Genomic DNA, 26,820 nt, shown 5'->3' on the forward strand with positions numbered 1-26,820 from the left:
CTGTTCTTCTAGTATAAAAACCCTAAGTGTCATGGAAATTAGTCCTGATGACCACTGTGACTAAAGTGGCTTGTTCTTCCTTCTCTGGCATGGGTATTAACCCCACTCTCAATGGTGTTTCTAGAGTAACACATTGTAGGGATTGTCATAGAATAAATTCAGCTTTAAAATAATTCTTTTTCAGCCTTCAGTTTGTGGGAAGCATTTATTGCCATTAGAATTTTGAATGTTGCCAGTGCCTCACACCTATAATACTAGCTACTCAGGAGGCTGAGATCTGAGAATTGTGGTTCAAAGCCAACCTAGTCAGGAAAGTCCATAAGACTCTTATCTTCAATTAACCACTAAAAAGCCAGAAGTAGAGCTGTAGCTCAAGTAGCAGAGCCTTGACCAAAACATCTAAGGGACAGCACCCAGGCCCTGGGTTCAATCCCTAGTACTGGCACACACACACAAAGAATAAAATACAAATAGTTTGGGTTCTGTAAGCTGTGAATACTAGATGTCTATTTATTTTGTACTCTGATTTTTTTTTCCACAACTGGTTAACTGGTTACACTGACTTTTTTGGAGGATATGTTCCATCAAAAAAAAGTATTATTGGGGCTGGGAATGTAGCTTAATGGTAGAGTGCTTGTCTAGCATGCATGAAGCCCTGGGTTCGATTCCTCAGCACCACATAAGCCGAAAAGGCTAGAAGTGGTGCTGTGGCTCAAGTGGTAGAGTGCTAGGCTTGAGCAAAAGAAGCTTAGAGCCTGAATTCAAGCCTCAGGACTGGCAAAAAAAAAAATTATTGAAGAAGAATGGGGAAATGAGAGAGTTGATTATTAAACATGGAGCGCTTAGATAAGCATTATATCCACTAACACATTATAAAAACACTATAGACTTTTTCTGTCCCAATTTTGCGGTTTCCAGTGGACTGCATACCTTTCCAGACGTAACAACTAGTAAGTGGAAGAACTGAGACCTAACCCATCACGTCTGGTTTTTATAAATCTCGTGCTACACCACAGAGCAGCTTTTGAGAAAAAGAACCAGATCTTACTGCTGCCATTAGCTTTGCCATCATCATAACATAAATGATGAAGGTTTTTTGATTCATAAAGTGGACCCTGCTTTTCAGTTAAATTTTTTCTGAACAAAGTAGTTTTCCTTCACCTATATTTAATGATTTAATGGTATTCCATATTCACCACATTTTTCCTGCACAACCAAATTGACACATTTACAAATAGACAATAAAAAATCATGTAGGGCCACTGTCTTTCTCTTTCTCAGGTGAGGTAGCCATCTTGTTCTTGCTGTGGGCTGGTGTTGGAGGAACCTGCCTGTTTGAGATTTACCAATTATCATGAATCAAGAAAAGTCAGTCAAACTTCAGGCTCAGGTCCAGGTAGGGGGCAAGGGTACAGCTCTCAGAAAGAAGAACAGCTACAGCTGATGATAGAAAGCCTGAGGGTTCTCTTAAAAAAAAAATTTTTTTAAGAAAGAAAAAAAACAAGCAGTGAATAATATAGCTGGTGTTGAAGAGATGAACATGGTTAAAGATGACGGGATAGTTATTCTATTCAACACCCCCAAAGTCCAAACTTCCCTCTCTGCTAACACCTTTGCTGGTCCTGCAGAACCAAACCAGTCACAAAAATGCTTCCTGGAATATTAAGCCAGATCAGCACTGACAGTTTAACAAGTCTTAGAAAGTTAGCAAAACAGTTCCCACAGCAAGTGTTGGATAGCAAAGCACCAAAACCAGAAGATACCATTGAAGAGGATGATGATATTTCAGATCTTGTAGAAAATTTTGATAAAGCATCAAAGAATAAATCTAACTAAAAATTTCTCTGGTTTTTGGAAGCTGGCGTGGACTAGATTTAACAAATCAGCTATGTGATTCCAAAGTTTCACAGACATGGAGAACATCACATTACTAGTACAGTAATATAAAATTTTTGTACATTAACAATGCTGCTATTCAGCAGTCCTTTTCTGGTCATTTGATTTTACTTTTTGCACTTTCAGGATCTATACTTTTGATCAAAATATGAAGTAGTGGGGCTGGGGATATGGCCTAGTGGCAAGAGTGCTTGCCCCGTATACATGAGGCCCTGGGTTCAGTTCCCCAGCACCACATATATAGAAAATGGCCAGAAGTGGCGCTGTGACTCAAGTGGCAGAGTACTAGCCTTGAGCAAAAAGAAGCCAGGGACAGTGCTCAGGCCCTGAGTCCAAGCCCCAGGACTGGCAAAAAAAAAAAAAAAAAAAGAAAATATGAAGTAGTGGTGCAATTTTGCAGGTGTTTTGGTTTTAGATTCTTCTTTGGGGGGAGGTTATCTTTGGTGTATGCATGTGGTATGTGTGTTCACAATGGTGAGCAAATTAGAAGAGTTCTATTTATCCTCTCCTTCCCTAGTAGAAATAAAATAAATCTTTGTATTTAAAAAAAAATCATGCAAGCAGGCTGGGGATATGGCCTAGTGGCAAGAGTGCTTGCCTCATATACATGAAGCCCTGGGTTCGATTGCCCAGCACCACATATATAGAAAACGGCCAGAAGTAGCGCTGTGGCTCAAGAGGTGGAGTGCTAGCCTTGAGCAAAAAGAAGCCAGAGACAGTGCTCAGGCCCTGAGTCCAAGGCCCAGGACTGGCAAAAAAAAAAAAATCATGCAAGCATATTTTTACATCCTAGGAATTGTTTCTTTTTCTTGTGCCAGCACTGGGGCTTGAACTCAGTCCCTTGAGCTCTTGTGCTGAGGGCTAGCACTCTGCCACCTGAGCCACAGTTCCACTACTGGCTTCAAACCATGATCCTCAGATCTTAGCCTCCTGATTAGCTAGGATTACAGGCATGAGCCACCAACACCTGGCTAGAATTATGTTTCTTTTCTATTCAGTTACAACAAACTGTCCATATAAGATTTTTATGTTATATGGTTTTTATCATCTTTAAATACTTTTTATCTTTAATTTCAGAAAATCATTTTATATTTTATTTGAACAGGTAACACAGGAAATTTCAGACAGCACAAGAATTTTCAGGCTCCTTGGATCTGACAGGTAACAATGAGTGTGTTAAATATGTGGGAGTAAATGTGTTTTCCTGCATGAAATGGTTCTCTTATCCAAGAAAACTGAAATTTCTGTAATAATATATTCACCATTAGGGGGTGAACTTGACCTTTCAAGTAAGGAATCCATAGGTATGTCAGTACTATTTTGTATTACACATAATATCTATAGGGGCTAGGGATATGGCCTAGTGGCAAGAGAGCTTGCCTCGTATACATGAGGCCCTGGGTTCGATTCCCCAGCACCACATATACAGAAAACGGCCAGAAGTGGCGCTGTGGCTCAAGTGGCAGAGTGCTCGCCTTGAGCAAAAGGAAGCCAGGGACAGTGCTCAGGCCCTGAGTCCAAGGCCCAACTGGCCAAAAAAAAAAAAAAACAACACATAATATCTATAAAGTATTTTACTATCTCTGAAGTATTTTGTATTAAACATACTATCTGTAAAGACAGCAGAAGAGGAAATAACATACGCTAACAAACAGAACTTTTTGGTTTTAGTGCCAAATAAGGTTTTGTAGTTTTATTCTGATTCCTAAACTGCCAATTGCTTTAGTATTTATGAAAAAAATTTAGTTCCCCCAATATACATAGGTTTCTACCATCCCCTACCTCTCATCCCTAACTCTACAAGAATACTGGATTGGAAGTAGCAAGGAGGTAGGCAGCAAAATTACTTCCCAGAGTTAGAACTGGCCCTTTAATCATAATGATAGCCAATGACCTCTTCAGTGACCAATATTTACAGAAGCATTAACATTTTTCAAGAATAACCTTTGGCTTTTGTTGTTTATTACTTTTAGAGTCGTGGTTTTGGAGAGTAGGCCAACTGATAACCCAACAGCAAATAGCAATCTGTACATCCTGGCAGGTCATGAAAACAGTTACTGAGAAAGAACAAACTCTGCCGCTGCAACATTAGTGGACGCTTGAAGCTGTACAAAAGCTGCAGTAACATGGCTTCAATTCCTTGTAATTTATTGTGGCATGAGACAAGATGGGGAAAATATTTGTTTTAAGTGGTATGGATATATTTAGCATATTGAACCACACAAGTGCTTAATTCATTGTTATGTAATCTTTGTACATATAGGCAGTATTTTTCTGTGAAACTTCATATTGCTGAAGACATACACTAAAAACTTATGTAGATAATGTACTTTTATGAGATGTACAAGTAAGTGTCTTATCTGTACAGATGTAAATGTTGATGAAAATGCAATTGGGGTTAATACTTTAAGAATTCTTTAGTATATTCTTGGGTGTGGTTATTTGGGATGCTGGCAATGAAGCAGTACACTTAACACTATGGTATTTTTATTATATGTAATTTAGTAATATGAATATAAATCTTGTAACTTTTAAAATTGTAATGGAGGCTGTAATCATTTTATAATCTTGTTTTTAATTTTAATGCAAGTACACTGGTGTTTATATTTGCACAGAGTATTGATATGTGATGTATTAAGTCACAAAACTAAGCTATGACATTGTCAATATGCATTTGGCTTCACATCTTTTTTAAATGTACTTGGATTGTTTACTATGTGAAACAAACCAATTAACCACCGGTTGTAGTAACTGATCTTTTATATTTAAGCAGAATCCTTAAGATTGCTTGTCTGTGCTTCAAATATAGCCTTGAAAGAATTTTAAATCACAGAATAGCGGTACCATGATGTAACACTGCAATTGTTGTGTCTGAATTATAGTATACACAAAAATAAATTAGCGTTATTAAAGAGTCCACACTAGACATTTCATATAATCACATTGAAGAACTGTAACATTCCAGAGAGAAGTGGTTCAAATTTCTAGTGGAATTCCTACTTTTGTTGACCTTATTTTATGATCATTTTCATTTTTCTTTTAATGTAGAGTATTAACACATGGCCAAAATAATTTAGTTACTACCTCATATAAACAATATAATGGTCACTATACATCACAGTAACTTAGTTTGAATTAAAGCCATTTTGAGTGCTTTTTTTTTCCAATGAGATAATGTGTATACAAAGTTTTAGCACACTTTTGGCTCTTTTGATATATGTTCTTTATATTTCGATGCAGGTATATACACTAAGAACAAGCTAAATTGTGGTTTCTGGTCTTCATTTATTTTAATTGATAATGGTTTAAAATATGTTCTTGACTGTATATATTGTAAAATAAACATGTTTTTTAACATGCTGTTGTACAGTAGATTTTCATCTGGCTTAATCTGTACATAATTAAATTATATTAAGGGAGAACCTTTGTTTTGAACTTAAATCCTTAAGTTTGGAATTATGGTCCCTCACATCATGATTGAAGCAGAAATATTTCCACATCTGAGAAAATGGAAACTTTTGTAGAATCTTCAACTTCTGATCAGGAAACTCAAACATTCAGAGTGTTCTGGTGGGAGCCAGAATTGGCTTGTTTCAGTAAATAAAGTCTTGTTTACCTATTGTCTGTGATTGTTTGTACTACAGTGTTACAGTGGTTTCAGAGTAACTTGACAGCCTGCAAAGCCTAAAATGTTTACTAGCTGACTCTTTACAGATAATAATTGGCCACTGCCTGAATTAGAGACAGGAAATAAGAGTGTATAACAGGCAATGCAGCTCTGGAAGTAAGGAACCAAAGACTTAAGTGTCTTTAGAAGAACCGGATTGGGCAGTCAAGTGGTGCCATTTCTGCTACAGCATATGCCATGACATGCCACTTACTGAAGTCAAGTAAATTCCCATGTCTAAAATTGCATAGGTGCTAGTAACCATAGCAACTGTTGTGTGTATTCTTTCCAAGACACTAAGAATAATTTTAGCATTTACAACTAATGACTGTGTTTTAAAGCATATCATTACTAGTATAGCATCAATTTGCTGAAAAAGACTCCTTGTGAGTAGATTTTTCAAAAACCTGGGATTCTGTTAACAGTTTTTGACAAGGGTGTTTGTTGATCTTTCTTCTGGACCACTGTTTTATTTTCAGGTCCAAGCCATACAAATTACATAAAGGATTACTGTATCTCAAAAAATGTTAATTGTCACAATTCTGGTCCCTAACATTAGGAAATTAGAAATTTCAAATATGTAGAAATATTTTCACTTAGAAATACAATCTTTGGTTTGAAAACCCAGTAACCTTTATAAAATAATTTTGATGTGCACCACAGTTTAGAAACATTGGTGGAGATTTTTAAATCATCATTTTTGGGTGTGATCCAAGGATCACTGGTCTTCAAGAGATAACCAACATCACTAATGATAAGTTAAAGTGAACATACAATCCACCCAAGAACTTTTTTTTTTAATTTTGTATCTATATGCTCACTTAACTGTTGGAACCACTCTAGTTCACCTCATGCAGATTCAAGCTACCTGTCCTGTTAGCTAATTGAAAAGATTAGTTTTCTGGCCTCTGCTTCACTTAGCTTGCAAGTGTGTGTATCTGATTTCAGTAAAGCTGACAAAATAACAGATAGATGTTGTCAGTTTTCACATTAGTAGCACAAGTACCAGGGGTATAATGGGTTAACTCTCTAGGTGTTGATAATTTCATTTTAAAGATAGAGGTATGAAATTGCAAAGGAGGACTGTATTGGTAAGTAGGTGGCTAACATTTGAACCTCAATACTTAGTTCAAAATGTTACTTGAAGCTAAGCAAGGATGACAGAATACATGCAGAATACTTGCTGTCCTGAACTCTTTTCTTCTGATCTGTCTTCAGCAGTTGGTTTGCAAATAGTGATTTTCATGGTCTGCAGAAAAAAATTCTTTAGTTTCGAGATTTGTCAAGTTTTTCTTCAGAGCCTTTTTGTATTATGAACAGAAGAGCTTACATACAATTCACTTTATTGATGACACCTAATTGCCTACTCAAAACTCATTTACAACAGACTTGAGACAATTGCTTAACATATACTGATTATTTACAGTGTATTCAGGCACCTTCCTGGCACAGGAGAAAAGATGAAAAAGACATAATTCCCAGCCAGAATGTTTCCAAGAAGTGCACTTGGATAAATAAAGGTAAATAGTTATAAGTAGCATTAACAAATACAAACCATGCTTGCTGGCACATATCCTATATCCCATTATTTAGGAGGCTGAAGCAAGGATTGCAGCATCAAGTCTGGATTACATAACAAGACCCTGCCTCAAAAAATAATTTTTACAATACAGAAGTGCCTAATGGTGCTTTGGAAAAAAGGTAAAGCCTTTATGTAGGAAGAGGTGGGCGAGATTGTTGATAGATAAAAAGGAATTCATCACATGCACGCGGAAAATGGTACAAAGTTGAGGCCTAGGCATGTGTTCAAGTACTAGTGACATTAAACGCAGTGTGGCGGCAAAGTACTTGTGAGCAGCAGAGGCAGACCTGAGGCCGGAGAACACAGAAGGGCTGATGGTGAAGAACCTCCTCAATAGAAAATTAGTGAAGCTTGGAGCGTTGCAAGCGCTGCAAAAATCGGGTACCATTGGGGTTGGAATCAGAGCAGAGCTTTGATGGGAATCTCACAGCATGATGAGGACAGGCGGGAGTTGGGGAGATGACCTGCGTTTGCTGAACGTGTTTGGCCTTGGAAGAGGGAGGAGATGAGGGTGGTTGGTTTGCCTCAGGTGGGAGACTTGAGCGCATTTGTAGCAAGTGAAGGAAATGGGGAGAGACCTGCAGGGGCAGCAGGGACGTTCCGACTCCCACGAGGAGCGTACGGGTGTGCTCATCAACCCACAGACTTTTTTTATAATGGGTCCGTAGCTTGTCCCGGTGGTTGCTTGTCTGCGTGACTTGTCAGCCCACTGGGTGCCAGCCTGCCCTGGCCCGCATCAGCCCCGAGGCTAACGCAAGGTTTCCCCAAGGGTTGGTGACCGCAGGTCCAGGCCTGCGCGGCGGGTGCGGCTCGAATCGGCCTGGGGCGCCAGGGGTCAGAGGTCGCTCCTCGCGCGCCCGAGCGGCGCCCGACTCCCCGCCCGGAAGCGGCGCAGCGCCGCCCGGGCCTCAGCGTCCCGGTTGCCAGGGCAACGCCGCCGCGGTTCCGCCCGCAGGGGAGTTGCCGCCTCCCCGTAACCCGCGCGGGTCTGAGTCCCCGAGGCTCCACACTGCGTCACCGCCGTCCCGGCCGCGCCGTAAGTACGGGTTCGGCGGCGGGGGGGCGGGGTCCGCGGAGAGAACGGGGTCGGGGAGGAGACCCCCGGGTGCGGGGACGAAGGGAGCACCCTGAGGGGTGGGGAGCGGCCGTCCCGAGCCGCGGGGCGCAGGCGGCCACTCGGGGCGGGGCCCCGAGGGAACTGGGGTCGGGGCGGGCGGCGGGAGGGGGGGCAGGGGGGAGAGGGTAGCCGGGTCGCACCAGGTGCCCCGACCCCGGCTGTGCGGGACGGAGGGGACGTGTCACCGAGGGAAGGCTGGGGACCGGGGGCCCCCGAAGTGCAGGGGGTTATTCCACACTCGCAGAGGGCGCGTGCACCGGTGAGGTGCTCCCCCGTAGTGCCCTCCGGGTGCGTCGTGGGGGGCCCCCCCGACGGCCTCGGCCCCCATCCGGGCCTGCTTACCCTAGCGTGTGTTCGTCCAAAGCGCGCTGACTCTGGATCCCAATGATTCGGGCGCCCGTTTTCCTAAGTGTTATTAAATCCAAATCTGGTTTCGTTGGACACAGGAAGAACAACAGAACTCAGCCTGCACAGTCTCTTGAGTGCTGTTCTGGTCTTGGAAAAGCTCTTTTTTCCCAGACACACCTAAAGCCACTGCCCAGTTTCCTAACACCTCTTGGATTGGGGGCGGGGATGGGGGGTGGGGGGGCGGGGGGAAGCATTCCCTTTCTCCACTCCCCGCTCCATCGCCCTGTCTTGATTTTGCCTTCTCTTTGTATATATCTTAGTCTTAACTCCACAGGTTTAGGGATACAATCTCGCTCTCGCTCGCTCTCGCTCTCGCTCGCTCTCGCTCTCGCTCGCTCTCGCTCTCGCTCTCTCGCTCTCGCTCTCTCGCTCTCTCGCTCTCTCTCTCGCTCGCTCTCTCTCTCTCTCGCTCTCGCTCTCTCCACACACACACATCTGCAAGTATTTGCTATTTATATACATCATTTAGAAAACTATTAACACTAAAGAAATTAAATACAAAACGTACAAAGAATTGAACGATCCATTCACATATCTCCTTAGCTGTCTGCCTGCATGTATGCATGTCTTTCTATCTCTTCATAATCACCAGAAGATCTAAATCTGTATCTACCTTTGCCTTTGTTCACAACATTCATTGACTTGAGAATCAACTGGAAATTTTGAAGTCATCTGTATACTTGTATATAGATGTGAAGGCCTTTGATAACTATGAAAAATGTTTTCAACCAGTTGCATCTGTTCTCTGCCAGTCATCACCACCATTTAATCTTCTTCAAATACGGCATAAGTAATCCAAGTGTACTTACTATGACTTGAAAAAGTGGAAAGGTAGCTGAGCACTAGTGACTCACACTTGTAATCCTAGCTACTCAGGAGGCTGGGATCTAAGGATCCTGGTTTGAAGCCAGTCCAGGCAAGAAAGTCTGTGAGACTCTATTAACCATCCCAAAACCAGAAGTGGAGCTGTGGCTCAAAGTAGTAGAATGCTAACCTTGAGTGAAAAAGCTCAGGGACAGCACCCAGGCAAGTGTAAAAGCTAGAAAATAAAACTGTAAGAGGTCTTGAAGCTTACTTGATGCTTGATAGTAGATAATGTGATAGATAATGTTTTAAAAATGGTACAAGGGGAAGTTGTTAATATGTGTGCAGAGAAAGAGCTATCTTGAGGATTAGGAAAGGAGAAAGAGAAAAGGCATTTAAATTGAAGTATAAGAAATGAAAAGGATTTCAGGGTCAGACATTTCAGACTGTAATATAAACAGCCTTGGAAATGTGAACAAGCTTGAAGAAGAATCTGACAGATGAAAGGTAAATTGGGGGCAGGCAGAAAGACTGCACATACCACACTAAAGTTTGAACTCTGATCTTTTGTGTCATGAAACATTTTTGAAGATGTATGATATCTGATCAGGCTGATGTTGAGAAAGATGCTTGACGTGTAAAATGGAAGTAGATATAAAGAAGGAAATTAAATAAGACAGTTTAAAATAGTTGTTTTTTAGTACAATTTCAGACTTATAAGAGTAGTGAGAATTGCCATGTATCTCAGCTCAATGTTGCTTTTATCCATTTATCATTTCTGTATATTTCCATATATACATAAATATACATATATACAGTATATATACATGCATGCATATGCGCTGTGCATGCATCTGTGCATGTGTATATGTGCCTATGTGTATGCATATGTGTATATGTATATACATGTATGTGTATGTATACATATACATATTAATTTTTAATACCATTTGAGAATAAGTTGCTGACATCATGACCCCTTTAATCATTAAATATTTTGGCATATACTTCCTAGGAACTAGGACTTTTGACATCCGCACTACAAAATACCAAGGAACTTAACAACTAATTGATAGACAATAATTGATAGACTAATTGATACTGTTTGAATTTTTTCAGGTATTCCATTAATAAAGTTGGTAATTATTCTTTCTTCGTTTCACAATCCAGTTCAAAATCTTCCTTTGCATTTGGGTTTTAGTCTCCTTTGGCCTAGGACAGTGCTTTGATTTTTGTCTTTTATGACCTTGACATTTCTACAACATAGGCCAAGTTATTTTGTAAATTGTCTGTCCATTGTTTCTTCATAATCGGATTCTGCTTTGGCATTTTTGTGCAGAATAACACAAAGGACATTTTTTTGTCCTCCAAGGCATATATGATTTTTCTAGAAATTTCATGTATATAAAATCCTATAGTGCAGGTGGGCAGAGAGTGTGTGTGTGTGTGTGTGTGTGTGTGTGTGTGTGTGTGTTCTTTCACTTAGCATTATGCTCTGGAGTTTTTTGGTTGTGTCTTTTTTTATGGTTTTGTTTTGAGGTGTTGCTTGTCGGGGTACTTTTTTTTTTTCCCTTTTCAGTGTTTTGGGACAGTCTTACTACTTAGGACAGGCTAAAAACTAGCAATCCTCCCAAATCAGCCTCCATAGTGAGAAAGAGGTACATTACAAGTATGTACCACCATGCCTGGCTCTTTTTCTTCTTTTCAAAAAAGTCATCTGCATTATAGCATGTACCAGTAATTTATTCCTTTTTATTGTCCAATAATATTTCGTTTCCTGAATTGCCTTTTCTTTTTCCATTCAGAAGCCAATGGAATTTGGATTGTTTTCAGTTTGAAGCACCTATGAATAACAGTAGAACAAACATTTGAACTCTTACAACTAGCCAGGCACCAGTAGCTACTTGGGAGGCTGATCTGAGGATCGCAGTTCAAAGCCAGCCTAAGTGAGAAGGTCCATGAGACTTGTCTCCAATTAACTACTAAAATTTTTTAAAATGGAAGTAGAGCTTATGGCTGAAGTGATAGAACCACAGCCTTGAGCAAAACAGCTCAAAGACAGTGTCCAGGCTCCGAATACAAGCCCCAGTACCAGCATAGGAGGGTGTCTAATTTTTACACACAAACTTACCAACACTTGAATTTGTAGTCTCCATGATTTTCACCTTTCTGTTGGGTGCATAGTGGATTCTTTTTTTATATATTCTATATTTATCTCTTGATTAATACAACTCTGACATATGCTTATTAGATATTTGTGTATCATCTTAGTTAAAGTGTATTTTTATCCATTTCTAAAATCAGTTGTTTGACTTCCTGTGGAGTTGTAAGCTTGTTTAGTATATTCTAGATATAAGTCCTTTATCAGATATATACTTTGCTAATATTTTAATTTGTGGCTTATCTTTTAAATTTCTTAGTGGAGCAATCTTTTAAAGAGCAAAAGATTTTAAATTTGGGCTAGGGATATGGCCTAGTGGCAAGAATGCTTCCCTAGTATACATGAGGCCCTGGGTTCAATTCCCCAGCACCACATATATAGAAAATGGCCAGAAGTGGCGCTGTGGCTCAAGTGGCAGAGTGCTAGCCTTGAGCAAAAGGAAGCCAGGGACAGTGTTCAGGCCCTGAGTCCAAACCCTAAGACTGGCCAAAAAAAAAAAAAAAAGATTTTAAATTTGATGAGTTCCATTTTATCCTCTTTTTTTCTCTGATAGATTATGCATCTGATAGTTATCTAAGAAATTGTCACTTAACTGAAGATTACAAAAATTTTTTGCCCACTTTTTTTCTAAATATTGTATAACTTTAGTTCTTAACCTTTTAGTCTGTGATATATTTTGATCCAATTTTGGTATATTGTAGGAGGAGGTATCTAGCTCACACAGTTGGTTATTTTTCATATAGATATCTAATTGTCCCATCATTAAATGATCAAAGGACTGCTTTTTCCTCAGTGAATTCCTTTTTTGCCTTTATCAAAACACAGTGGACAATTACTATGGTTTAAATGTTTGTCCTCTCTAAAACTCACATTGAAATATAATTAACCTCTGTGGCCTTGTTGGAAGGTGAGACCATTAAGAGGTAAGGAAGACAGTGAAGGCTCTTCTTTCAATGCATGGGATTGGGGACAATACAAAAGGGTGAGTTCAGCCCCCTTTTGCATTTACCTCCCATCAAAGTTATCACCAGCTGCTAGTGCTTTAATATTCCACTTTCAAGATTCCAGAACTGAGTCATTTTATTATAAATTTACCTAGTTTCAGGTATTTAGTAACACAAAAAAGACTAAAACGATTATAAAGGGCTTTATTTCTGGATTCACTGGTATGTTCCATTGATTGTATCCATCTTTATGCCAGTACCAAATTCCATTGATCTGTCATAAGTCTAGTAAAAGTCAAGTAAGGTAACTCAAGTTTTGTGGTTATTCATCCTTCTGTGCATTTCCATATACATATTAAGCTCATCCTGTCAATTACTTTTTTTTCAGTCTTGTCATGTCCTATATTTTTAAAGCCTATTTGGGAGCCAGATACCAGTGGCTCACACCTGCCTTCCTAGCTTCATGGGAGGCTGACATTGGAGGATTTTGGTTCCAGGCCATCCCTGGCAGAAGAGAGTCCATGGGACTCCATCACCAAAAAAAAAAAAAAAAAGTATGCTGGTACATGCCTGTGATCCTTGCTACACTGGCAAGTTCATGGGTCAAGTTGGGCCTAGGCAGGAAAACTGGCTATTTTTTTTTTTTTTTTTTTTGGCCAGTCCTTGGCCTTGGACTCCGGGCCTGAGCACTGTCCCTGGCTTCTTCCCGCTCAAGGCTAGCACTCCGCCACTTGAGCCACAGCGCCGCTTCTGGCCGTTTTCTGTATATGTGGTGCTGGGGAATCGAACCTAGGGCCTCGTGTATCCGAGGCAGGCACTCTTGCCACTAGGCTATATCCCCAGCCCAAAACTGGCTATTTTTGAGGTAGAGTACTATCTCCAAAAAAGGGCTGCAGTGAAAAAAAAAAAAAAAAAAAAAGACCTGCAGATGTGGTTTAATGGTAAAGGACCTAATAAGCACAAGCCTTGAGTTCAAACCCCAGTACCCACCCAACCCCTCCCCCCCAAAAAATAATGAAATATGTTTCAGTCTTTCACTTTTCAACATAACATGGTTTCTTAACAATACCTTTAGGAAATTCCCTTCTATTCCAGATTTATTGAGATATTTAACATGAATGACTTTTTCTTAAGTGTTTTTGCTTTCTATGTCTACTGAGATAATCACCTCATTTTGCTTTTTGTTTTGTGTTGTGTTGTTGGTGTGTGTTTGTTTGCCGGTACTGGTACTTGAACTCAAAGCCTGAACGCTGTCCCTTAGCTTTTTCACTCAAGGCTAGCACTCTACCACTTGATCCACAGCTCCACTTCCAGCTTTATGCTAGTTAATTGGAAGTAAGAATCTCATAGACTTTCCTGCCCAGTCTGGCTTTGAACTGTGATCCTGAGATCTCAGTCTCCTGATTAGCTAGGATTACAGGCATGAGCCTATCGTTTCATTTTGTCTTTTATTTCATTTTGTTTTTTATTCTGTTCATATGTTTTTCTGTTCATATGATATTTAACCAGCCATGTAGTCATGGTGTGTAATCTCTTCCATATGTTCCTGTATTAAGTTTGATAACTATTTTGTTTGGTTTACATTATTAATTTGTTTTATGTTTCTTATTCTTGTGTTTATATTCATGGAAGTGATCTATGATGTTGTAGTTCTTCGGCTTCTTATCAGGGTGCCTCATATGGAAAAATGAGAAATGTCTTCTCCCCTTCTGTTTTTTTAGAAAAGTTTGTAAAGCATTGGTATTTATGTTAATATTTAGTAGAATTCACCCGGGTTTTACTTTAAGAGTAGATTTTTAATAAATTCAGATTTTTACTTGCTATGGATATAGTCAGATTTTCTATTTCTTGAGTTCATTTTGGTATTTTGTGTCTAGGCATTTTTCCAAGCGATCTAACAGTTTGGTTAAATAAAGTTTATCATAAATGTTCTCTTTGAATTTTTAAAAATTTTCTGGAGGGTGGTTCTAATTTGCATAATTCATTTCTCTTTATTTCTCAGCTATCTGAAAGTTCATCCACTGTTGATTTTTACAAAGAACCATTTTGTTTTATTGATTTTTTCTATTGTTTTTCTGATGAAGTGTCACCTAAAGCATATTGTTTCCTTGTATGATTGGTTCTCCTAAGCTGTTCTCAAGGCATCCTCTTTGTCTTTGGTTTTCAGTCATTTGTCTTGATGTGTCAAAGCATGAATCTCATTAAGTTTTCCTGCTTGGAATTTTTGAGCTTTATAAATGCATAACAATTTTTTCCATTAATTTTGGGAATTTTTCATCAAAAAAAATTCTTTTGCCTTATCAGGCACCCATGGCTCAGGCCTGTAATCCTAGCTACTCAGGAAGCTGAGATCTGAGAATTTTATCTCTAGTCTTTAATAAAGGACTGAACAAGCTGAGAAAGAAAAAAAAATACTGGACATGAATGATTCACACCTGTAATCCCAGCTACTTAGGAGGCTGATAACTGAGGATTGAGGTTCAAAGCCAGCCAAGGGCAAGAAAGCCCATGAGACTCTTATCTCCATTTAACCACCAAAAGGCTAAAAATGGAGCTGTGGCTCAAATGGTAGAATGCTGTTAGCCTTCAGGGCAACAACCAGGCCCTAGGTTCAGCCCCCATTACCAGAACAAAACTTGATTAACTAATCAGTTAATTAAGAAGCTTGTGCATTCTCGTGAATTAACTGAGAGGCAATAGAGTGTAGTGATTAAGGTTGTGACCTTCAGAACCTGACCACGTAGGTTCTAGTTCCCTCATTGCATAATTAGATAAAATACCTTCTTGATGCTCTGTTTATGCAGTTAATATATAAACAGATCAGTTTTAAGTGCTAGCTAGTATTATTTCTATTAGATTGTACTTGCAAGTTTCTGCTAAGTAAATAGGTGGGATCTTTGAGACTAAAATCTTTTAAATTCCTGAACTACTTATTACATTGGCTTTATCCATCATTTGATTTATATCCTAGTCACAAAAATAATCAGGAACAGATGATGTAAAACATAAAAGTAAACCAGCACTTCCCTAAAGGTCACTATGTAGAGGTGAGCACTCAAGAAGAATGGAGAAATCTACCTCCTTTTTCTGTGTACTGTCAGTAACATAAATAAAAGCGAAGAGCAGAAAATAGGGTTCAGAAAAGATTCTGTTACTCTTAATGTCCCAACAGCCCACATTTTTCTCCTTTCCAACAGGTGGAAGTACAGCACTTTGCACCATGTCTTATTCATTGTGCTGTTTATGTGAATTAGGAAGGAAAAATAAATAACATACTCAACAATATGAAATGTACCTTTGCCTGCATTTTATAGCCTCCTATTTTATTTTATTTTATTTTATTTTATTTTATTTTTTGCCAGTCCTGGGCCTTGGTCTCAGGGCTTGAACACTGTCCCTGGCTTCTTTTTGCTCAAGGCTAGCACTCTGCCACTTGAGCCACAGCACCATTTCTGGCCGTTTTCTGTATATGTGGTCCTGGGGTATTGAACCCAGGGCTTCATGTATGGGAGGCAAGCACTCTTGCCACTAGGCCATATTCCCAGCCCCTAGCCTCCTATTGTAATGAGTTACTTGTGATCATGAAAGCAATAGATTAGATAACTTTTCTTTCCATAATTTCCTTTCCATATTATATGAATCTAACAGCACTGAAAACTGACTCATTAGGACAAATAATTTGAGGGGGAAAAGTGGGGAGTGATATTTCATGCCTTTAATCACAGCTAGGAGGGAAGGAATTGATAGGAGGTCTGAGTCTGATCCTGTACAAAACTTGGAAGATCCTGTCAGAAAAAAGAAAAAAAAAACCAAACCTGGGGGAGGCTGGGAATGTGTCTTAGCGGTAGAGTGCTTGCCAAAGATGCACAAAGCCCTGGGTTCGATTCCTCAGCACCATATACACAGAAAAAGCCAGAGTGGATGTTGTGGCTCAAGTGGTAGAGTGCTAGCCTTAAGCAAAAAAAAAAAAAAAAAAAAAAAGCCAGGGACAGGGCTCAGGTCCTGAGTCCAACCCCTAGGACTGGCAAAAAAAATTTGTGGGGCTGGGAATATGGCCTAGTGGCAAGAGTGCTTGCCTCCTATACATGAAGCCCTGGGTTCGATTCCCCAGCACCACATATATAGAAAACGGCCAGAAGTGGCGCTGTGGCTCAAGTGGCAGAGTACTAGCCTTGAGCAAAAAGAAGCCAGGGACAGTGCTCAAGCCCTGAGTCCAAGGCCCAGTCTTGGCCAAAAAAAAAAAAATTGTGGGAATGGCTCAAGTGGTAGAGTGCCTGCCTAGTATGTAGGAGGCCCTTAGTTTAAATTCCAATACTCTCAAAACAAAGAAGATATATGAAATATATATATGAAATATAAAGAAATAATATGTCAAATCTTTGTGACAACTGAAGAACTGCATAAAACTAACAAAGTAACATACAAGTGCTAGCTTAAGTAGCAAGATACAAAATCTCATTTCTCTCTCTTTTTCTTTTGAAGTACTGGGGTTCACACTTGGCCTCATACTTGCTAGGCAGGCACTCAAGCATGTTGCCAACCCACATCCAAGTATTTTTTTGCCAGTCCTGGGACTTGAACTCAGGTTCTGGGCACTGTCCCTGAGCTGCTTTTGCTCAAGGGAGCTCTACCACTTGAGCCACAGCGCCACTTCCGGCCTTTTCAGTGTATGTGGTGCTGAGGAATCGAACCCAGGGCTTCATGCATGCAAGGCAAGCACTCTATCACTAAGCTACATTCCCAGCCCCAAGTATTTTTATGTGGACTTAAAATTATTCAGTGGAACTACAATTTAGCAGCCAAAATGGAGACTGTTTATTCATTATAATTTAAGGTGAATTGCTCTTCTTTTCCAGGTATCACTTTATACTGCAAGTCAATACAATCATTTAAGTTACTTTAACTAGAATGGAAAAGTATGAAAAACTAGCTAAGATTGGAGAGGGATCCTATGGAGTTGTATTCAAATGCCGAAACAAAGCCTCTGGACAAGTAGTAGCTATCAAAAAATTTGTGGAATCTGAAGATGATCCTGTTGTTAAGAAAATAGCACTAAGAGAAATACGTATGTTGAAGGTAGGTTAATTTTCTACCTATCTATATATTACCAAGGTATTAAATGAAAGATATATGCTAAAATTACAAAACATTTATAAGTCATATTTCCACTGCTTTAGAGTTCCTTTTCAAAAATAAGTTGATGATACCTCATTTTGGACTTTGGCCACTCTGCTCTGGTGTGTTTATCTGATATTTTGGGGCATAACTGTAGATGGTAACATATTGAAGTACTTCCATTCTGATTGGTAAATATTTACACTCTACTAATTCTCCTAATCCTAACCCTTACTTCTGAACAGTGTCCCTCCCCTACCACCCACACACACACTTTGACAAGAAACTAATAACTACAAGAATACTTCCCAGCTGGGTGCCAGTGGCTCACACCTGTAATCCTAGCTACTCAGGAGGCTGAGGTGAGGAAGCCAACTTGGGCAGAAATGTCCATGAGATTTATCTCCAATAAACTACTCAGAAAAAGCCAGAAGTGTCATTGTGGTTTAAGTGGTAGAGCACTAGCCTTGAGCACAAAGTGGCTCAGGGACAGGACCTGGGTCCAAGCCCCAAGACTGGCCAAAAAGGAGAAAAGAAAAAAAAAGAATACTTCCCAACACAGAAGGAGCCACAGGACAGCAGCAGTATCCCCATGCATGCATGGACATTGGTTCGTCCAGCCTGAACTTCTCTTAGATTCTTTGATGGTTCTTAGATGCACTTAATATCACCAGGGAGAGACATTTTTTACATAAAGTCTTTTGTTTTTGTTGTTACTGTGATAGATTAGACTCGTAAGATTTATAAGCCAGCAATGCATTTTTTTCCTAGCCTAAAAATCTGAATATTTTAGAACAACACCTAGCTCAATGTTTCTCCAACATCAGCATGCATCAGAGTCCCTTGGGGAATCTTGTTAAAATGCATTTTGGAGGTAGGTTGGGTCTTGTGTTAGCTCTGAGACTGCATTTCTAACCAGTTCCCAGGCAATGGAGAGGCTGCCTGGGTGGATCACACATTGGCTAACAAGACCATGTGATTTCAAGAACACACATCCAACCTTCTCCTCTTTATTCTTTTTTGAATTGGTACTAGGCTTTGAAGTTAGGGCTTTGTGTTTGCTCCATTTGCATGCTTGGCAGACACTCTACCATTTGAGCCACCCATCCATTGCAGCTTTTTGCTGGCTATTTTGGAGGAAGAATATCACAGACTTCTTACCCAAGCCATTCTTAAACTTTGTTTCTCCAGATCTCAGCCTTCTAAGTAGCTAGGATTCCAAGTGTGAGCCACTGGTGCCTGCCTCAACCTTCACTTGTGAAGTGTGTCTTCTGTTTTGAGAAAACCTCAGGAACATAGTTTATAAAGGAGATAATAATTGTATGCTATTCTCTTTTTCAATTATCATCTGAAGCAATCTACTCCACCATTACATTATAACATTTTGTCTAAAATACAATTTGATACACACAGTTTTCAGCACATCCCTCATGATAAAAAGGTCATTCTTATCTGTTTGTCAGCAGAGGGCAGTAGTGAGCCACCCAGCCCTATCATCTATCACTGGACTGAGCTGCAGGGTGTGTCTGCACCAAGCAATATTGTTTTCTAATAAAGTTATATTTTCACTTTTTTCCTCTCTCTCTCCATCATCTTCAACTAAAGTAATTGCTCAAACAGGCCCTGTGAGTTACAACTTTTCTAATTTAAGTATGAGCTCATGTTGGACTCTGGTCTCTCACAATAGTACTGTCCTGCTTTTGGCACATTGTACCATGCAAGCCCAGAATACATTCTTCCTATGGTAAATGGATTTTCCGCTCCTCATGTCACCTGCTTTGTGAGTTTTTCTCCTCATCACACCATCTATTTTTTTACATTAATATTCTTCTTTTAATAGTAAATGTATATATGAGCTTGCTAAGAATAATTATTTGGGGTGTGTCTGTCTGTCTGTCTGTCTGTCTGTCTGTCTGTGTCGGTCATGGAGCTTGAACTCAGGACCTGAGCATTGTCCCTGAGCTTTTCTGCTCAAGGTTAGAGCTCTACCACTTTAAGCCACAGTGACACTTCTGGTTTTCTGGTCACACCATCTATTTTACTTTAAGCAAGTCATTGTGTCTGGACTAAGTGAGCTCCATTTGCAACACAGGTATTAAGTTCTGACCTGCCCAGAGATTTGACCAGGCTAAACATGGACATTGATTAAACTATTTAGTGGCTCTGAATCCCTTCCTTTCTGTACTGTGATTGTGCCAAAACGCAAAGCAGGTGACTCACCTGTGAGAACTGTAGGATCTGCCATTCTTTGACCTTATGGTCTTTCAGACATAGAGGTACATAGAAAGCAACTTGTTTAGGGACTCTGGATACTCTTTTTGTTACTATTTTTGTCGGTTATAGGGCTTGAACTCAGGGCTTGGGCACTGTCCCTGAGCTTTTTTGCTGAAGGATAGCACTCTAACACTTTGAGCCACAGCACCACTTCCAGTTTTCTGGTGGTTAATTGAAGGTAAGAGTCTTACAGACTTTCCTGCCCCGACTGGCTTCAAACCATGGTCCTCAGATCTCAGCCTTCTGAGTAGCCAGGATTACAGGTATAAGCCACCAGCACCCAGCTAGATACATTTTTTTTTCATATGGAATCAATTCTCATTTTCCAAACTATTGAGCAGCAGGCTCATGGTTGTAGGGTAATTTTCTTTTCTCTTTTTTTTTTTTTTATCAAATCATGATTACAGATACTGACACAGAGAGAGGCATGCAATGTGAAATCCTATGTATACCTAGACTCTGTTGGATATAGGATCTACAAATACATATTGAGTTCCTGTTATATAAAAATAGCATTCTCCCTATATGTCTTTCTGAGTAAATGGGCTTAGAAAGCTGCTTTGTCAACTCTTCTGGGAGAACAACAAAGAAAATGAGCTATAAATAAGAGTGATCATATATCCTACTTTGTGCAAGACGATCTAATTTCACAATCTCAATGTAGCATCTCTGTCACATCCAAATGGGCAGTGAATGAAATGTGAGAGTGGGGTCTAGCTAGGCACCTGTGACTCACACCTATAAATCTAGCTACTTAGATGGCTGGGATCTGAGAATTTCTATTTGGAGCCAGCCTGGGCATCTGCCCAGGAGCCTCTGTTTTCAGTTAACCAGCATAACTTAATGGTAGAACACTAGCCTTAAGCTGAGAAAAGCAAGCATGAATGCAAGGCCCTGAGTTCAAGCCCCAGAACTGGTAGTAGGGCCAACACTAGAATCCAAGCTGAGCTTAAGTCCAGTTGGCAGTGACATTAAACCTATGTCTCTATATAAGCTAAGTGGCTTTTGATGATTTTTACAGTCCTTGATTTAATAATTCCATTTCTTCACCTTTTCTTGGTTATAACTTGGATATTTTCTATATTACATGAGGAGATTGTTTTTGTTTTTGTTTTTGCCTGCGTGTGCGCGTGTGTATGTGTGTGCCAGTACTGGGGCTTGAACTTAGGACCTGGGAACTGTCCCTCATTTTTACTGGAGCCCACAGCTCCATTTTCAGCTTTTTGGTGGTGAATTGGAGATAAGAGCATCATGAAATTTCCTGCCCAGGCTGGCTTTGAAGCACAACCTCAGATCTCAGGCTCCTGAGTAGCTAGGATTATAGGCATGAGCCACTAGTGTCTAGCTAGTGCTTTATTTGCTATCACCAGAGGGTAAGCAGTTTATTTACCATCAATTATAGAGAATAGACAAATGCCTAAATTTCTTTCAACCAGGAGTTTCTCTCATGAGAACCAGGTGCCAGTGGCTCACACTGTAATCCTAGCTACTCAGGAGCCTGAGATCGGAGGATTGTAGTTTGAAGCCAGCCCTGGCAGGCTCTTGTCTCTAATAAGACTCTTATCTCTAATAAACTACTTATAAAAAGCTGGAAGTGAAGCTGTGGCTTAGTGGTAGAGCACTAGCTTTGAGCAAAAAGAAGCTCAAGGACAGCACCCAGACCCTGAGTTCAAGCCTCAGAACCAGTACACACACAAAAAACTGTAGCCCAGACATGCACACAGGTCAATAAGGCCATATTTTCTTCAAATTGGAAAGAGTCTAGGGAAACATTATTAACAGAAATATATTACTAAACTTGGGATCTCAATTCCTTTGCAGCAATTAAAACACCCAAATCTTGTCAACCTCATTGAGGTATTTAGGAGAAAAAGGAAAATGCATTTAGTTTTTGAATACTGTGATCACACGCTTTTAAATGAACTGGAAAGGAACCCAAATGGGTAAGTAAACCAGAAACTAAAGTTCTGTATGGCCAATTCTCTTTCCTTCTTTGTGGAATTAACTGTGACAAATTGCAAACCCCACCCATAGTTTCCCCTTCTACCCAGATGCCTCTTGTCCCCCTCTCCAGCTGCAGATAGAAAGTGTTCAGAGGGCATCAGATATTAACTTAGAGGGATGACAGCCAAGACGACAAATGTACAGTAAATACAACCTACTGTATATTTTATTAGGTCAGTTATATGTGATTATCTGTAGGGGGTTTGTCTTGGTTTGCCTACATAGCAAGACCTTATCTCAAGCAAACATAACAAAGTGGATAAACTACCAGAATTAATAAATTCAAAGTCTATTCATGTAGATTTTATAAATAAAATTTTAGAAACTATTAACACCCAATTAAGAATATATTCATTCAAACGGATTTAGTGGGTTCACAGGGTGTACCCAGCCAGCCAGATGTAGGGATGTAGCTATGAACAAAAGCCAGGCACTGGTGGCTCCCACCTGTAATTCTAACTACTCAGGAGGCTGAGATCTGAGGATCATGATTTGAAGGCAGCCCAAGCAGCAAAGTCCCTGTGAAATTCTTATCTCCAATTATCACTCAAAAACCAGAAGTGGAGCCGTAGCTCTAAGTGGTAAAGTGCTAGCTAGCCTTGAGTAGAAGAGCTCAGAGACAGTTCCCAGGCCCTGAGTTCAAGCTCCACAAACCAAAAATAAATAAATAAATCAAAAAAAAAAACCTAGCTATCCCTTTAAAACCTTACATTCTAGTAGACATATGAAAGCAACTTGTTTTTGAAATGGACCATTAAAAATGACTACTATATTCTCCAACAATCAGTGAATCAGATCTCATTTGCAGCTAGAAATGATGTAATTAGGTGGATATTTTGGCCAGGAATATGAATATTTTAAAAAGTATATATTTTGACAAAAAAAACTGTTTAAAGGAATATCTAGTAGGAAAATATTCAAATAAAGACAAAAATTTTACATATACAACAGATTGTTACTTACAACAGAAAAAAATAATGGAACTTGCCTAATTTTCCTACAGTAGTAACGAATCAGTGAGTTGGTCCAGGTTTGATCTAAGTACTTGGGAGGTCTTGAGAAGATGATGAGTTTGAGGCCAACCTAGACTACATAATAAGAGCCTATCTCAAAAAAGAAGAAAGTAGCCAAGCGGGGTGGCTCACACTTCTAATACTAGCTACCCAGAAGGCTGAGATCTGAGAATTGTGGTTCCAAGTCAGCCCAGGTAGAAAGGGTGGTGAGACTCTTACCTCTTAACTACCAGAAAAGCTGAAAACAGATCTATGGCTCACTAGCCTTGAGCAAATAAAGCTCAGGGCTGTATCCAGGTCAGGCCCTGAGTTCAAGCTCAGGACTGGCACAAAAACAATTTTTTTAAAAGAGGAAGAGGAGGAAAGTAGGGTGTATGTAGCCTAGATTTGGCCCCTAGCACTGCAAAACAAAATATTGGTTACATGTATTTTGGTATCCATGAGAAACTGCATCAAGCCCAGTAGAATGAATGCTAAAGGAGGATAGATAATATCCTGGGGAAATGTTTGTGAAATGCTCTGATGAAAGGAGAACCATAGAATGTGAAGTGCAATTGAAAATTTACCTGGAATACTCGCAGTCTTCTAGTGAATGCATATATATTACTTTAAAATTTTCAAGTCAGATATGAAAAAAAAAACTAAAATGATTTATCAGATGGGTGCTGGTGGCTCATCCTAGCTAGTCAGGAGGCCAAGATCTAAGGATTAAGGGTTGAAACCAGCGTGGGAAACAAATCTGAGAGCTCTTATCCCCAATTAACCACCAAAAAATTCAGAAGTGGAGCTGTAGCTCAAGTGGTAAAGAATGACAACTTTGAATGAAAAAGCTGAGGAAGAGTGTGAAGGCCAGAGTTCAAGCCCCAGTACTGGCACACATGCACATACACACACATACACACACAGTTAATCAATTTACAGTTCACCTTTTTTGTGTGTGCCAGTATTAGTACTTGAACTCAGGGCTTCAAGCTTTCAGCCTTTTTTGCTTACAGCTGGTGCTCTACCACTTGAGCTATGCCTCCAGTTCCAGTTTTTTGATGGTTAATTGGAAATATGTTCTGGAATGGCTTTGAAGTGACATCCTCTCATTTTAGACTCCTGAGTAGCTAAGATTATAGGCATGAGCCAGTTTGCAGCATAGTTTAAGTTCACTGGCAATAAAATCACTGATATTTGCTCACAGTTATATGTATATATATATATATATGCATATATATGTTGTTTAGACAATGACAGACTCTGCCTTTATAATCAGAGCTAACTAAACAGAAGCATGCAGTCCAGTGAGAAGCCTTCACACGTTCTCTTCCACAGTAGACTCTTCTGTCATATTAACATGCATGATTCCATGTTATTAATTTTATAAGGTAGGGTTCTGGCCATTTCTTGCCTTGCTGCCAGTTCTCTGCCACCAGCAATCTCATAGTTCCTGCCCAGCATCCTGTTCCTAGGATTTGAATTCTGGCAGTCTGTTTCATAATGCTCGAAATGGCTATGTTCTTTCTGCTGCTTATTAAAAAAATTTAAGCAATGTTTTCTTAAGTTTGGCATTTGGTCAAGGGGGAGAAGGATAAAGTTCTATCCAAATTCAGTGACGAAATAGACATTTCAAATGGGAAAGACTTCAATACCGAGAGTTAGATACTTTCACAATATTAATTACTAGAAGAAGTAGAATCTAAGAGTTGCTGCCTGATGCCAAGGGCATGACACAATAATCACCCAAGATAAGGACTACATTGGCTTCTGCGAATATACTTTAGCCTCATGTAAAGGTGCCATAACTGATTGATGCATAGGTGTCCCCTGATTCATTAAAACCAGCTACACCTGCCAAACTGTAGCTTCTGAAAGATCATCTAACTAGTTCAAATTCCCATTAAGCCCGAGTAATGGATATAGTTGGAGTATTACATACTTGTAAATTGTTTAATTAAAGAATAATTACATTTTGAAAATATGAAAATCCCATCCACATCAATGGGGCTGAAAGACAAACACTGAGAAAAATATGTGCAGAAAATATAGCAGACTAATATATATGTAGTTTTTGTACATGAGTAAAAGTAAACTAACCAACTTAAAGCATGAGTATACAAAACAAAAATACACACAGAAATGAGGTATCCACCAATCACGTGAAAATTATTTAAAAATTCATTAAAGCTAATGAAAGGTAAATAAAAACCAAAATATCTTTTTTTTTTTTTTTTGGCCAGTCCTGGGCCTTGGACTCAGGGCCTGAGCATCTTCCCTGGCTTCCTTTTGCTCAAGGCTAGCACTCTACCACTTGAGCCACAGCGCCACTTCTGGCCGTTTTCTGTATATGTGGTGCTGGGGAATCGAACCCAGGGCCTCATGTATACGAGACAAGCTCTCTTGCCACTAGGCCATATCCCCAGCCCGAAATGTCTTTTTTTTTTTTAACCACGGATTGGCAAACATAACATTGGCAAAAAGCAAAAATTGGCAAGACAATAGGAGATAGGACATCTGCACAGATGTTTGGTGGGAGTGTAAATGAGTCTACCCTTCCCTGGAGAGGGGCTGGAACTGTGAAGGCATCACGGCAGCAATGATGTAATGGAAAGACACCAACAGAAAAGGTCAAGGGGATGCAGTTACTGTAATTTACAGGGACAATTACATAAAGTAGAATACTCCCAGATACAAGTTCCCAGTCCCTCAAGTCCCCATGGAAATCACACCTGCCAATTATACTTTTCCAATTTTTCTACACAGAATAATGATTCTGCCAGACACAAAAAGCTCACAGCCCACTTCCCCGCCTTCCCACAGGACCTTTATTTCCCCTGGCCTCTCTCTGGCAGTAAACATACCCACTTATCAGATGTACATACTATTGCACAATTAGTGTAACACATGCTACACATGCGTTTATCACACATTTATCTCCTCTTTCAAAACAAGGTCTAAGGTCTAGCTGAGATTCACACCTTCAGGATCAAAATGCAACATATGTACCCTTGGTCCCTGAAATCACACTTCTAGAATTTATAGAAGATAATTGTGTCACTTCAATAAGTGGGTGATTACAAATATTCAGGAGAGTTTTTCTTGAAATAAAAATGGGCTCAATCTAACTGCTCATTGTGGGATCTAAGTAAATTATAATATATCCATAAAACGAGATCTTCCTAGCCAGTAAAACATGTGTATGTGTTAGTATTTGTACCTTTATGCATAAAATGTTCCTCAAAGAAGCAGGGTAGAATTGTAAAGGATAAATGGATGGCCAGACAGGTGTCAGAGACTTCATGAATATACTTTTATAACTTGAAATATGAGTGTATTTATTTGAAATTAAAGTTACAAATTAAGTGCAGAGAGAACAGCAGGCAAGCAGAGAGAAAAGCAGGTAGTTAAAAAGACAGCATTACGCCAGGTGCCCAGTGGCTAATGCCTGTAATTCTAACTACTCAGGAAGAGATCAGCGGAGATCACAGTTCAAAGCCAGCCTGGGCAGGAAGGTCTGTGAGACTTTTATCTCCAATTAATCACAGAAAAAGCCAGAAGTGGGGAAGTGGCTCTGTGGCTCAAGTGGAAGAGCACTAGCCTTGAGCAAAAGTGTCTCAGGGACAGTGCCCAGGCCCAGAGTTCAAACCCCAGGACTGGCAGGGAAAAAAAAGCATTACTAAGTCACAGAAATTATTTTGAGGTAACAAGATTAAAGTCAACACATTTTTATACTGAACATGTTTTATTTTACAAATTTAATTTTTTCTTTTTTTTTGGCCAGTCCTGGGCCTTGGACTCAGGGCCTGAGCACTGTCCCTGGCTTCTTTTTGCTCAAGGCTAGCACTCTGCCATG

The 26,820-nt window shown here is 39.7% G+C and overlaps 2 protein-coding genes and 1 pseudogene across 9 annotated transcripts in view; all 3 read left to right on the plus strand.

The window, feature by feature from the left end:
* The window catches only part of Map4k3 (mitogen-activated protein kinase kinase kinase kinase 3), a 135,949-nt gene extending 130,429 nt beyond the window's left edge, over window positions 1–5,520 (plus strand). For 3 of the 4 annotated variants that reach the window (XM_048353069.1, XM_048353071.1, XM_048353070.1), the window contains 2 exons: window positions 3,002–3,057; window positions 3,870–5,520. In XM_048353069.1, coding sequence (XP_048209026.1) covers window positions 3,002–3,057; window positions 3,870–3,957 — 144 coding nt within the window. In that variant the 3' untranslated portion in view covers window positions 3,958–5,520. The remainder of the gene's footprint in view (window positions 1–3,001; window positions 3,058–3,869) is intronic. The other variant, XR_007211920.1, reaches the window with a different exon arrangement.
* On the plus strand, window positions 1,532–2,014 carry LOC125356531 (annotated as a pseudogene).
* Window positions 5,521–6,033: 513 nt separating the features above from the next.
* The window catches only part of Cdkl4 (cyclin dependent kinase like 4), a 47,978-nt gene continuing 27,191 nt past the window's right edge, over window positions 6,034–26,820 (plus strand). For 2 of the 5 annotated variants that reach the window (XM_048353075.1, XM_048353076.1), the window contains exons 1-2: window positions 17,311–17,655; window positions 21,790–21,911. In XM_048353075.1, coding sequence (XP_048209032.1) covers window positions 17,488–17,655; window positions 21,790–21,911 — 290 coding nt within the window. In that variant the 5' untranslated portion in view covers window positions 17,311–17,487. Of the gene's footprint in view, window positions 7,084–8,018; window positions 8,182–11,021; window positions 11,144–17,310; window positions 17,656–21,789; window positions 21,912–26,820 lie in introns of those variants that run through there. The other 3 variants (XM_048353072.1, XM_048353073.1, XM_048353074.1) reach the window with 3 other exon arrangements.

This window comes from Perognathus longimembris, chromosome 8 (assembly GCF_023159225.1).
Source record: "Perognathus longimembris pacificus isolate PPM17 chromosome 8, ASM2315922v1, whole genome shotgun sequence".
NCBI classification, from domain to species: Eukaryota; Metazoa; Chordata; class Mammalia; order Rodentia; family Heteromyidae; genus Perognathus; species Perognathus longimembris.